General features: G+C 38.8%; 1 protein-coding gene across 1 annotated transcript in view; it reads left to right on the forward strand.

The window, feature by feature from the left end:
• The window catches only part of LOC141911386 (disco-interacting protein 2 homolog C-like), a 45,957-nt gene that overhangs the window by 23,900 nt on the left and 8,023 nt on the right, over positions 1 to 14,034 (forward strand). Inside the window, exons 5-27 of the mRNA XM_074802426.1 lie at positions 1,135 to 1,281; positions 2,171 to 2,452; positions 3,439 to 3,600; positions 5,227 to 5,285; positions 6,519 to 6,579; positions 6,775 to 6,848; positions 7,951 to 8,074; positions 8,609 to 8,811; positions 8,974 to 9,097; positions 9,182 to 9,285; positions 9,508 to 9,610; positions 9,696 to 9,760; positions 9,863 to 9,956; positions 10,252 to 10,371; positions 11,011 to 11,070; positions 12,114 to 12,228; positions 12,381 to 12,520; positions 12,606 to 12,742; positions 12,847 to 12,927; positions 13,016 to 13,143; positions 13,229 to 13,313; positions 13,602 to 13,700; positions 13,820 to 13,952. Coding sequence (XP_074658527.1) covers positions 1,135 to 1,281; positions 2,171 to 2,452; positions 3,439 to 3,600; positions 5,227 to 5,285; positions 6,519 to 6,579; positions 6,775 to 6,848; positions 7,951 to 8,074; positions 8,609 to 8,811; positions 8,974 to 9,097; positions 9,182 to 9,285; positions 9,508 to 9,610; positions 9,696 to 9,760; positions 9,863 to 9,956; positions 10,252 to 10,371; positions 11,011 to 11,070; positions 12,114 to 12,228; positions 12,381 to 12,520; positions 12,606 to 12,742; positions 12,847 to 12,927; positions 13,016 to 13,143; positions 13,229 to 13,313; positions 13,602 to 13,700; positions 13,820 to 13,952 — 2,700 coding nt within the window. The remainder of the gene's footprint in view (positions 1 to 1,134; positions 1,282 to 2,170; positions 2,453 to 3,438; positions 3,601 to 5,226; positions 5,286 to 6,518; positions 6,580 to 6,774; positions 6,849 to 7,950; positions 8,075 to 8,608; positions 8,812 to 8,973; positions 9,098 to 9,181; positions 9,286 to 9,507; positions 9,611 to 9,695; positions 9,761 to 9,862; positions 9,957 to 10,251; positions 10,372 to 11,010; positions 11,071 to 12,113; positions 12,229 to 12,380; positions 12,521 to 12,605; positions 12,743 to 12,846; positions 12,928 to 13,015; positions 13,144 to 13,228; positions 13,314 to 13,601; positions 13,701 to 13,819; positions 13,953 to 14,034) is intronic.

A 14,034-nucleotide genomic window follows, 5' to 3' on the forward strand; every position in this document is an offset into this window, starting at 1 on the left:
TTGTCTCTTTCCTTGAACATATCCCTAGAAATATTTCCGGGTGTAAAGGAATCTAGACTATCCGATCTTGAATTCGCATACGTGTATATCCCGTTTTACGTAAACTATTTCTGTTCAACAGGTGTTTGTTAGTACAGGTGATTGGCAGCAACTGATAAAGATGATGCTTTTTGCTGAAATATATTTCTAACTCTGGGGGCGAAACAAGTACTAACTATAGCCGCGATCATACGAGCAAATTTGGCCCGGAACAACTGTTCACACGGGTGCCAAATGGGCTTGGCCAAATTTGGCCCGACCAAAAACGTCGGACCATACCCCAAGCCAAATTTTAGTACCAGACAAATGATTGCGTTTGAATTGCAACTGGTACCGGAAATGATCCACTTCGCTTTGTTTGTGCATTGTTTAGTATCGAGTGAATGGTTTGCGTGTGAACGCGCTCTCTTATTAGGCACGGGCCAAATTTGGCCCGAGTCTGATCAGTTGGCCCGGGCGAAATCATCTCCGTGTGATCGCGGCTTGTAACTGTTTAAATGCAATGGTTTCTCATTGTTTCCCTAGGAGGCATTGTATGGGCTAACCTATAGCCGTGATCACTCAAGCATTTTTGGCCTGCACCAAAATTGGCCCAGAACAACGGATGCCAAATGAGCCCGACCAAATATTTGGTCCAGGCCTGAGCGAAGTTTTAGCGCATTTCAAATCATTGCGTGTGAATTGCAACTGGTTCCAGGAGTGACTTACCGCACTTAATTCAAGCATTGTTTAGTATGAGTGAGTGGTTTACGTGTGAACATTCTCTCTAATTAAGCACGGGCCAAATTTTACTCGGGCCTGTTTTCGTGCCGATTTGGCCCGGGCCAAATCGTCTCCATGTGATCACGGCTTATAGTATGAACCTTTATAAAACCACTTCCCGCAGAAATTTCAAAGATAATCTCTGATGGTTTAGTCACGATCATTCACTCCCCTAGCTCTCGAAATCTTACCCTCGGCATATCTCGCTAATACCTTTACCTCATCTTGCATAAACAAATGCCGATTTCATTGCCATTTAAACTATACGATATGCCACTTCAGTAAAAAAAAAAGAAGCTTATCGATGATTTCCTGATTTGATTTGTTTTACAGAAATTCGAACGGAAGCCGTTATGCAGGCGTTGGCGTTACACAATCAAAAGACGCCCGTCGTGCCGATGCCTTCGAAGCGCACATCGACCGTGTACGGGCCTCAACCTCAGCCACGGCCTCGACGACAAGGCACGCAGGAACAGGAAGGTACGTGCTATCTATTTCGTCAGGACTGAGAGTGATGCTGGGCTGTAAAATAGGCATAACAGTGTTCTCCATATATGCTGGAATTTTTAAAGTATTCTGTTTACATCGTGGCTGCTGAAGTAGCAAGGCTTTCGATCCCCAAACAAATACAGACAATTTAAGCTTAATTTCGGTGTAATCATCTATTTTTCACATTAGCTCGATATGTTTCAAAGCAATTATCAGCATTGACTGGCCTGGTGTTATATCAGCAGGTTGGCTTAGGAAATAGCATTCACGCCAGTGGTACTGGATCAAATGTATATCAGGGTGACTGAATATTGACATCTTCTCTGGTTCGGGCAGAAGATATTTTATAACGGGTGGCTGATTTTCAGAGGGGTGGATGTAAAAATAAAAATAAAAATGGGTGTTGTTGTAACGTGTTGTGGAGAACACTGAAGTCATTAATCCACAGGACCCAGTTCCACAGTTGTGAGTTGAAGATTTCACTCAGATTTAGCTCATTGGGAATGAACTAATTCAAGTTAACTCGAATTCATAACTGTGGAACTGGATCCTGGCTGACTTAAACCAATTTTTGAGCAACTGCGCCCTAAGAATTTCCAATTCTATGATCTAGTTCATAGTAAGATAAACAGAATTCACTAAGAAATTAAACCGATTTAAGAGTTAAACCTTTTTGTGGATTTGAGCCCTGGGCCCAGTTCACAAAAAGGATTAAGGCCTAAATCGATTTAAGATAAACTGAATTAATGAAGAAATTAAATCGATTTAAGAGATAAATCTTTTTGTAGAACTGAGTCCTGGGCTTTAAGGCGAAACACTTAATGTAAAATGCAGTTCGACATGAAAAGCGATAAGCATTCGGCATCTTAATTTTTTTAAGCAGATTCATCGTCGGACGACGATAGCAGTATATTCGATGAGGATAGCTCATCGCACGGAAGTCGATCAAGCAATCGCAATCAACAACGAGGAGGAGGAGGAGGAGGAGGAGGAGGACGTTTCGAACAACAACACAACCGAGAACAACAATCTCAACACCAACAACAAAACCGAGAAAGCATTCCAGCATCTCATTCCGCTACCGGTAGCAGCGCTTTTAATATTCCCGGCAATCAAGCGCGTAGTTCATTGGCCGATGTCATGATGATGAGTTCCAGGCATTGTAAGTGTGAATGAACAAATTCAATGAATATGCAGTAATACTCGGGGGGGGGGGGGGAGGGGGGTCTAGGGGTCTGATTCAGGGGGTGCACCCCTTAAATAGGGCATAACATAATTAAAAGGGCCCCCGATTATGGGAAAACATTACCTCATTTATGGAAGTACAGAGAACATGTTTATGAATTTAAACTTTTTAAGTTGATATTCTATAATTTATATTTTTCATTTCCCCTTAACATTTTAGGCAACTTGGGGGGGGGGGGGAGGTGCGCACTGCATCCACCCCTGATACTTGCTAAATCCAGAAATAGATTTTTGCTTTAAAATGCCCCCTTTTGGTGGAAAACTTCCCACTTTTTGTTGAGGGAAAGTCCAGTCTACGCGTCTGCTGTATGATAAATTCCAGACTAGGCCGAGTTCAAACTTTCGGTCTAAATACTTCATTTAATTCATCTCGCCATACTTCTTTGTTGTGTAACGATAGCGAATGAGTATGTCTACGAGGATGTAAAGAGGCTGGCAGACTGTGGAATCTTTTCGTTCAATTAGTTTGATAATCCGGTCTGTTAACCACTTCAAAGCTGCATTACGTACATAGGCGAGCAGATGTAATAATGTTGTCAGAAATTAGCCGAATGATAAAGAATGATAAAGTTGCCGTGTGGATGATTATTTTCATGATATCAGCCTGAAAGAATGTTTAGATTCCTGTTACTTCTCTTACGATGTTTTGTTTAATGAATTCGCCTTTTGTTATGTCTGCTAGCCTTACATCAGTGAGCTGCTCGCTTTGATGATACGCGCGGTTAACAGTCATTTTAAGATTTGGGGTTTTCCATTTCGTAACTATACGTTGTATCGTATATTGGCACACACGTATCCTCTATCACGTGAAGCTGCTTTTGTATTGAATCGGGCATCGCCGATCGAGATCGAAGAAAATCTGTCGTCCTAAACTCTCGAAGTCGAATTTCTCTCTAATTGCAGCGGCCCACGTCGTATCTCAACCGCCGGACGTTACGAACACGACCGCGGCGAACACGACGTTACGAAGAGCCGACCGCGTCAACAGTCGATACGGCAGCTCCAACCACGCCCAGTCGGTTCGTATGACCGCGACCGGGCATATATCAGGATTAACCGAAGACGGTAAGTGGCGGCGTTATGTTTTTCGACCGTTCATCACTATTATCGTACTTTTTGTTATCGTTTCGTTTAAGCGCACGAAATTTCTGTTCATTCGATTATATGTTCGTAATTTGGAATTTCGAAAAAAAACAGACGGACAGATTTCGTGGCACTGATTAGTGGTTTCATGGTTGTTTTCATGATTGCGCAACGTTTTTTTGCCGAGATAAATACGTATTCATCCCTCGATGGAGGCGCGAAATGCAATTGTCAATGCCATTAAACCATGAATTATGAATTTTTGATTATCGCCATGTATATGCTCTGCGCAGTTCGTTGTATTTTGTATCTAAATATATATGTTTATATATATCTTGCATTATTGTGCACTTTTCAGGCACTGGACTTTATAAATCTTTCGGTCTTAAAATGCTCAATGGTAATTCGTAAAGACAAATAGCTATAAAGAAATTTCTTCTTGATCACTACTGATCTGTCTTTCCTACACCTCTCCCTTTCCTAAGTGTTAATACAATAACGAAAATCAGCACTTTGAATCGATTTAGAAATATGGCTCGGGAATGTTCGTAAACTATGTACGTGACAATGCGGTATCCTACTTTGACGGGGTTCGCAGGGTATCGCTGTACCTATACTCCGGTGTAGCACTGCGGCGGAGTCAATGATACATACCATTAAGGTCGAATCAATGCATAGAATTGGAAAATTTGCTATTTTCAAATGCGTGCATTTAATCAAATATTCATACAGTCTATTTATGAATTATTACACAATGCTTGGAATACAAACAGATCTGCCAACTGTTCCTGATTTTCAGTATTTGTTACTATCGTATAATGAGAAATACTGATTAGATTTTTACAATGCATATGGAACTATGAAAGATGTTATACCGTGGGTCTTGCTACGGATTAATTTGAACATTTTCTTACATGTTTCAATGAAATGTTGCTGAAAAATATTCAAATTTTTATTGATAGCAATTTTCTGAGGTTGGCAGCCCGTATGTGATTTGGAAATAGGAACTGCGGAATATATATCTGAATTTCGCGTGCATACTTTACAAGCATTCCTCTCTGATAGATTCTGATTAAAAAGTCTGGACGCGTCTTCTTGACTCAGCTCATCCAGTAGTTTATACTGAAGCATTTACTTCTCTCACGTCACGTACACACTCACCACATCTATATATATATATATATACATAGATACAATGTACATCTCTATTATTTCCTGTTCTCCTCTCTCATGATACTCTTGATACTTGTAGAAATATTTGGAATATGCAAACCGCCGATCTCTTTGTTTTATATTCAACCAAATGCAAACAGTTCTTTCCCTCGTTTCACGCACTAGCTAATCTACAGTTCTTTTCGTTAAGGGAGTAGCTTATTTTCTCTTAAGTAGTATGTAATTCACATTCGTTGAATGTTTTCTGAGATTGAGGAACGGTCTAAATGGGTTTTTTTTATATCATTTTCAAGCAAATATTTCCGTGAGAAGATTTTTTTAAATTTAAAAGTCATATGTCGATAATTTTCTCATGAGTCTTCTCTGCTGTTTTTTTTTTTTTTTCGTTGGAAAATTTCGTCAATATCCATCTCATTCTCTTGATATTTATTCCAGACAAACGGGCTGGCGGCAAAGTTTCAACCAAGATACAACAATTACTGAATACGCTGAAGGTAAGCTATATTTTCTCTTTTCGAGTTTACATTTGATATCCCATGATAAAGAAGTGTTGGTCTGTATACACCGGTGAATCTGATTCGTTATCTTATAAATTAAACCATGGACTCCTCTGGGATAGAACCTGGTTATACCTTGAAAAACTCCGCCATATGAGTCAACATTTTTCAACGGCGCTACGAACGTGTATATTTATTCTATATCTTGTCGTTGAAGTTTCATTTTATTTGACACATTTTTATAAAAAATTTCAGATGTTCTTGAAATGCCTCTAGTATTATTATGAGCCACAACGCTGACTCAGACGGTGTTTGTTCAGGCAAATAACCGTTGCAATACGTGTTCACGGAATCGAAATGAATGAAATATTCCTTATACCGAAACTCAATTGACCCCGATATCGTCTCGTACATATGCATCTAATTCAAGAATAAATTTACGTAAAGATTCGTTACAAATATTGTATTGTTATTAGTCTCCTGCCTGCTATTCAGAGATGTAGAATCATGTCATTACGTAGACATTAAATATACCAAAAAAAATAAATGGTATTTATGTAACTGGGGTTGTGCACTGTTGGATGTCGACCTCAAGTCGGTCATCTAAAAAAATGCATGGTTCAAAGACTAAATTTCCTTGTACGATATATGACCAGTACTGTTCTGTCTGACCTCAATTAGTCCCAAAAATATCAAATTGAATCTCAATTTTTATTTAGGCGCTATATCTTACGTCAAATTACTCCCATTATTGAGAAAGCTACTAGGTATACTAAAATGGTCAGTTTGTGTGGGCCTCACTGAGTGAATCAAGAATATTAACGTGGTGTGTCCTTCAGAATAGTGCAGTTTGATGGCGTATCAACCCAGTACATCAATTGCTGGTCAAACGCCATATCCATTAGGCCGTGATATCTAATATTCTTGACGATAACGTTATCTTGTGTTTCTATTATATGGTAAATAACGTCTACTGAATTGAACGAAATCTGCCGCCCCTCCGCTAGACATGTGTTGGAATACACGTTTCGAATATTTTGAATATGGATATGAACCAGCTGGTATTTAGATATATATGTATATGACAACTATAACGAATGCAGGAGACCGTGAAACATGATATCTGCAAATAAAGAATCCTGAACATTTTTAAGATTTCGTAATGACGATGATTTTTCAAAATGTTTGTTAACCCTTCTAAAACCGTTTTTGTTCTATTGATTTTGGCAGAGACCGAAAAGACGTCCGTTGCAAGAATTTTTCATGGACGAAGAAGAGCCAGAGGTGACTCGTAAGTATTCAACTCGATAAATCGATAATGAAAAAATACCGCAGGAGTGGAGGCGGAGGAAAAAGAGGAATGAATGTCACAATGCCACTCCAGTTTTACGTAAAAAGGAATTAAGATCAAAGCGCTGTTGAAGTGCGCGTCGTCGTAGCGTAGCGTAGGGTCGTGTCAATTCGTTTCTGATTTATCTTTTGATAGCTCCGCCTGTCGATCCAAATGCGCCGAAACCAGAAGGCAACACGATAACTCCGGCTATCGGAGAACAGCTCGTGGTAGGTATTTTTGAATTGCTCGCTTTAAACGAAACGTAAAGAAAAGATTGATTGAATACAAGAGGTTCTACTACAATGCATATTCTCCATTCGACAAGCTGTATGCAAAATTCTGATAGATTTTGTCGGAATCAGGGGCTGATCCAGACCCATACCAGTCAGTACTTGGCCATAATTTAGGGGCACCCTCAAGCAAAAGAGGTACCTAGTGATGTGAACTCCAGCAGCACTTGCAGGGGTGTGGGGGTTCCAATAGCATCTGAACGTCAGATGCCGATGGTAATGCAAATTAGGAAGAAATATACCTCGGATCTGCCCTTGTTAATAAAAAGAATATTTCAAATAGATTCTACTACGATACATATATTCTCATTTCAAGCCATATGCAAAAATGCCGATGAATCAACTCCCACAACTAGTGGTAAACGAGCTCTAGTGTTGTTTATGTTTTATTATCGTGCTGCATTCATTGTATCATCTTGTCGATACGTAATTTTTACATCGGCAGATATTACGTAAATAGTGTATAATGTTCCGATGCATGTTTTCTACGATTATCGAACCGAAATTGACTGCAGAAGTTCGTTCTCCCAGTAGCTTAATGTTCCCTTCACTGCATATCATTGTCCTTTTCACGAAATCTGTCACCCATCCTCTAGAAATGGTTTCCTTGTGTGTATTTTAGTACTTACCTCTTTATCCATAGTTATTGTTCTTTTCCTGGGCTTGGCTTTATAGAAAATATAGATTTAAGTCGAACATAGGCTAATTGATATCTTCCATTGTTAGTAGCGATTAGAATCCATAGAAATAGCTAAAAAAAGAATTGTATTTGCAAATGTTTATTCTTTAAAACCAGGCCCTGTTTTTGAAAATTCATTATTTTCAATATTTGCACAAACAAGACATGAATATGAGTAACTTGGAATGATTTACTTCTTATTTGTAAATCACCAATTTTCAGTTCTATGCATCCTATGAATTTTCCTCACTTAATCTTAACCTCACACCAGGAAGATACGAAGTCTGTGGCTCACGCTATCTTTCTCGACTTATCGCGGCGCTTACAGCTAGATAATCGCGATGTATATGAATGTTGTAGGTACCGTCTGGACTACCGCGAAATCTCGAATCAGCTATTCAACGATACGGAACTTCAACTTACAAGGCTCACTGCGTTACTGGGTTGGACCAGAATGGAAAACCTTCACTTAATTTAACTTATGGTCAGTAAATGAAAAGTGAACACCTCTATTTAGTGAACATCTTTAGTGAACACTTTTTGGCCAGAACAAAATTTCCCCTACTCATTTTCATGTAAACAGAACCTCCAGTTAGTGAACACCTCTCTATAGTGAACTGTGAACACTATTTCTGGTAACAAATGATAGTAAATAGTGGTCCCATCCCAGAATGTCTAGACAGTCAAAGTTTGCTAGTAGACTCATTGTTATCAGACTATATAGTATAGTTTTTGAATATAACCCATGGTCATTCAATGGCTAATGTTATTCATGCTTGATGAAAGTGAATTCATTTTCATTGTAGTAGTTATTCATTTTTCCATGCCTGTTAGATATCATAACATATGCTGGCTTCTCAAGTCCTTTTTGGTATATCGCTTATGATGGCTATTGCTTGATGAGGAGCGAGAAATTGTCGATAGATTTTAATTGTTTCTGAGAAGAAATTGAGCGTAGGAAGACTGATTCTACCGATTTCCTGAATTTCTCACTACGTCTTGAATTTCGCCGTTTCAGGAAAACTTCACAGCAGAACGCAGAAGATTGCGTATAATTTATTGAACAAATTAGGCCACAAAGGCGAGTTTAATCTGAAGCCGGGAGACCGGGTGGCTTTGGTGTTCCCGAATAACGACCCAATTTCGTATATATGCTGCTTTTACGGCTGCATCATCGCGGGAGTCGTACCGGTTCCGGTAGAAGTGCCGCTCACTAAACGAGTAAGTACGTCGATTTAAAAACGATCATTGCAGTAATACGGCGCTTAACTTCAGTTCTGTTTATTGCTTTCAATCAACGGACTAGATGATGTTATTTTTATGTTTGTGTCGTTGCGTTGTTTGAATGGCAAATTAAGATGTTTTTATATGAAATGTTTTCAGGATGCAGGTGGTGCCGGTATTGGTTTTCTGTTGGGCAGTTTAAGCGTGTCTATTGCCCTGACATCGGAAGCTTGTTTTAAGGGTTTACCTCGAATGCCGTCAGGTGAAGTCATTACATTCAAAGGTAAATACTGAAGAGATATCTCAAGGGTGTTCATCGTTTTCGAATGTAACTGTTTCACTAGACTCGTGTAACTCATTTTTTCAGGATGGCCGAGGCTGAATTGGTTCACGACGGACAACTTCAGTAAATCTTCAAAAGATTGGGCACCGCCTCCGAGACCAGCAGATGATGCCCCAGCATATATAGAGGTTAGATTGGATTTATTTGCAGAATTAATCGATGAAGTTTTTATACGTTTAGAAAAATTGGAGACCACCAGGGGGAAGAGAATCTAAGGAATTGCCCAGTTTAGAATTACATCTTTTTAGTTATGTCTGATTACATTTTTCCTATGATGAAGTTTTGCCGGGTTTCGTCAAATTACGCCAACCGGTATATGAATTTCAACGCTATGTTGTTTTGTATTTCAGTATACGACGGGTAAAGATGGTAGCGTGATGGGTGTTACTGTTACCAGAGCGAATATGCTATGTCACTGTCGAACATTGACCATAGCTTGCAATTATACGGAAGGTACAGATCATAACTGTCATTTTGCAGTTTAGTCGATTCTCGCGGATTAGAAGTTATTAACCATGTTCATTTCGTCATTTTACAGGTGAAAATTTAGTTTGCGTTCTCGATTTTAAGAGAGATGTTGGTCTTTGGCATGGAATACTGACTGTAAGTTGGCCGCGGTTTATGTTGAAGTTACATGTATTTCATTAGTTATCTTGTATATGAGACATATGCGTATTTCTGACGTTATGCCGTGTTGTATTTCAGAGTGTGTTCAATGGCATGCATGTGATATTCATTCCATATTCCCTTATGAAAATCGATCCCGCGTCTTGGATGAAAATGATCACAAGATTCAAAGGTTAGATAATCGGAAATGAGAACCCTCAATAACTGAAACAATTTAGTTATTTGGTTTCAATATTTGACAATCATATCTACGCGTATAGCTCTAATTCACCTTCACTAACTTATGTCCTGTTCTAAGTACCCGGTATGTTGCGAGTAATATTGTCGCTGGTTAAATGCCGCATGTTATGTGGAGATGATTTTAGGCAGTACAGAGTAGAACTGTTCTGCTAAAATTCTATTGATACCTGTTTAATCAGTTACTGACAGTTCGAAATTAAATACGGTTATGAACATGATCTTTTCAGCTACGTGTGCAGTAGTGAAATCTCGAGATATGCACTGGGGTTTACTCGCCCAAAAAGACCACAAGGACATAAACTTTTCGACATTGCGCATGCTTTTGGTGGCAGACGGAGCTAATCCATGTAAGTAGATGCTTTGTACTTGTGAATATTTATCAGTAAAATACACACCCCGGTCAAGCTTCAATACGGCTTCTAAATATCTAAGATCCCCTAAAACTTTAGAATATATATGTACATACGTATGTACGCCTTGCTTCGGCTTACTGACATACTGGTGAGCTTATAAGATATATATCATAATCGTTTTCCAAGGGAGAAAATTGATTTGTCAAAATTGGAGAAGAAAAGTTTCTCGCGAAAAAGATGTTGGTGTATGAGATGTCTTGCTTTCTACTAGAGCGTAATACGAATAACTATCGACACCTCTAAAGACAACTAATTGTTTTGCTAATTTTTCGATTGCGTGATCTCACACAGCGTTGTCAGAATAATCCGTTAGTGAGAAAGATTTCACTCAAGTATTCTCGCTCGTACTATTTCCATTTTTGCGTATATTCAATTCATTCTTCCGTAAGAATTTTATGGTGTTTTGATGGGTGGTGAGGGAAAGCACTATATAGCTGCAGTGTAATATCTTAAACCTAGCTCAAGCTATGTGTGAATATATAACATACCAAGCAGTTCTAACTGCTTCAATGACTGCCTCGTGACGCCAAACGTACTGCCACCACACGCATTTTCTCTTGCCTTATTTTCTAGGTCACTTCGACTGCGATGAATATATCATTGCTCTTTTAGAAAGTTATGATAGTTATCAAGGTTGGAAGGTTTTCTATATAATAACGGTCTTCGAAAAACGCTTTTTACCACCAGTTCTCATGCTTTGTTATCGCTCAACATTTCATCATACGCGCTCTTTAAATACGTTTTTTTACGTACTACTATATGACGTGCTTTGCGATCACACCGATCCGAGTGCCCGCACATTTGAGAGAAAAAAAAATTAACCGTCTCTTCTCACATTCTATAACACCCGTTCATTTCCTAATGAACCAACCCATCTTCGCTAAAAGATCATGTAGTGTTGGTTATGATTCGCGCTTGTGTCATTTTTTAAATGATTTTAGTAATGGTAGCATTAGAAATCGACGCAATTTCGATCGAAAGGATTTCTAGATTTTTTTTTTTTTACGAAATCAGAAAAAAAGCTTTAGCTTCCTGACAGTTTTGAATCTTCCAGTTACAGTGGTTTTAATTAAAGTACGGCGCATTCCAGGTTCGCTAGTCTTTTGGAAAATTTGAAAAAAAAATCTAAACTTTTAGCTCCTGAAATCTCAAGTAGGCAGGTTTCGAATGAACATTTTCTGGTGTGAGAAAAGCAATTGAGGGGAAATGTTGACCGCCTATCAGACTTATGGGATCGTTCTATGCTGAAATAGATTCAGTGCATTCTGGATAAAAAAAAGAATCACCAGACATAGAGTGCTTTCTGGATGAAACCAATTCACCAGAAGTGTATTCTGTATTCTAGAATCAGTTGAACTCAAACGAAACCTCCCGTAAATCTATAACCCAGATGACTGTAACAGAGATGTTTGACACTGGTTAGGAACTGTTGATTATCCTAAGACTAACGATATAATGTTTGTTGCTGTTTTACTAACCATTTTTTCTATTTCCTAAATCAGTAGTAATTAAAGGTTGTACTGTGTAGTTTGAATTAATTTTGCACCTAAGAAATCTTGCTGGATATTTTACTCTGATATCCAAAATGACATTCCCTAAATACTTTGATTTTATTCTCCTAAAAGAACTGTTGATTTTATTCTCCTAAAAGAACTGTTGATTTTGATATGTTTCAGGGTCTTTGACATCATGTGATTCGTTTTTGCAAGTCTTCCAAAGCAAAGGTTTACAGCCAGAAGCTATTTGTCCTTGTGCCAGTTCCCCAGAAGGGCTCACAGTGTCAGTGCGAAGGTAAGCATTACTAGGAACTTGAATGGTCAGATGCCATCTAATTCCTACCTTCCACAATTCACTTTCCAAATGATACTTTTTTTGTGTCTGAATGATGGCACCACATGGTAAAGATGCCTGGAATTTTTTCAAAAATGTTGTTTACATTTCAGACCTGGCAGAGCTGGTTCTGGTAATACGGGAAGAGGGGTTCTATCTATGCAGGGTCTTAGCTACGGAGTTGTACGCGTAGATTCGGAAAACAGTTTGACTTCTTTGACACTGCAAGACTGTGGACAAGTGATGCCTGGAGGTACGAAGATTTTCCCTCAAAACGTTGATTCATTCATAATCTCAAAGTGACTATCTATCAATGTAATTTTCTCTTCCAATTTTAGCAATGACGGTTGTCGTACGAATCGATGGTCCACCATATCTATGCAAGACTGACGAAGTCGGCGAAATATGTATCAGTGCTGGTTACACTGGAAATTACTACTGGGGATTAGAAGGAATAAGCAATTCTACTTTCAAAGTAATTAGTCGGTTCATCCTTCTTTTGAAAATAGATTCATTGAAATGCTGAAGTGATACTGCTTCTCCGATAGATTCTAAATATTTGATTCATGTTTGTTTCAGGTATTGCCATTAGGTACAGGCAGTAGTCCTGTTACTGAGAAAAGTTTTGTCCGGACAGGCCTTCTCGGTTTCCTAGGTCCGGTAAGTATCGACTTCCGAAGCGCGCTTCACCAAAGCTTTTTCTCAGCTGGTTTTTCGTAACTGATGAATAATCTTGCAACTATTACAGGGTGGACTGGTATTTATTTGCGGAAGTCGCGAAGGTTTGATGACCGTCGGCGGCAGACGGCATAACACCGACGATATCATCGCTACAGTTTTAGCCGTCGAACCAATGAAATTTATCTATCGCGGCAGGTAAGGCATTTCATACGAAATCGCAGTAATCATATTATTCGAAATGATCGCTCCTGATACCGGCTTGTTAAATTTTCTATTTTAGGATAGCCGTATTTTCTATAAAGGTGCTCCGTGATGAACGAATTGTGATAGTAGCTGAACAGAGACCCGACTGCACTGAGGAAGAGGTCAGATATTTTAGATACATAATTTTCTTCATTGATAAGTGATATGATTATTTTTAGCATTTAGTGTTTTTGAAATCAGATCCTAGGTCCAATAACGTGATAAAACTACGCAATAAATCTCACTCTTGAGAATGGTTTTTAGGATAAAACCGAAAATTCGAGGTTTTAATAAATTCTTTATAGTTTTGATGTTTCTCTTTCGAACTTGTGACTGTAGGACTCATATTTCATTTCTTTCCTAGGTCCCATGTTGAAACGAAAATGAATTTGTACGTTTGTATTTTTCAGAGCTTCCAATGGATGAGTCGGGTCCTGCAAGCTGTTGACAGTATACACCAAGTGGGTGTTTACTGTTTAGCTCTAGTCCCACCAAATTATCTACCTAAGGTATAGCCAAACTTATACGGAACGGACCATTGTCAGATTTAGCATCGGTCCAAAAATGGATCTTACAAACGACGAAATTTTCATACGAAACGTTCATACTTTTCGTTGCGCTATTTCAGACGCCGTTAGGTGGTATACATCTCCATGATACGAAGAAGAAATTCCTCGATGGCTGTCTCCATCCGGCGAATGTACTCATGTGTCCGCATACTTGCGTAACCAATTTACCAAAACCCCGAGAAATCCATTCAAGTAAGAGCGCAATCTACGAATTCGCTTGAAGCATCGACTGATTGAGAAAGGGCGTTTAAAATGTGAATCCGATTCTCTTTTC

Source organism: Tubulanus polymorphus, chromosome 1, assembly GCF_964204645.1.
Source record: "Tubulanus polymorphus chromosome 1, tnTubPoly1.2, whole genome shotgun sequence".
In the NCBI taxonomy this organism is placed as follows: Eukaryota; Metazoa; Nemertea; class Palaeonemertea; order Tubulaniformes; family Tubulanidae; genus Tubulanus; species Tubulanus polymorphus.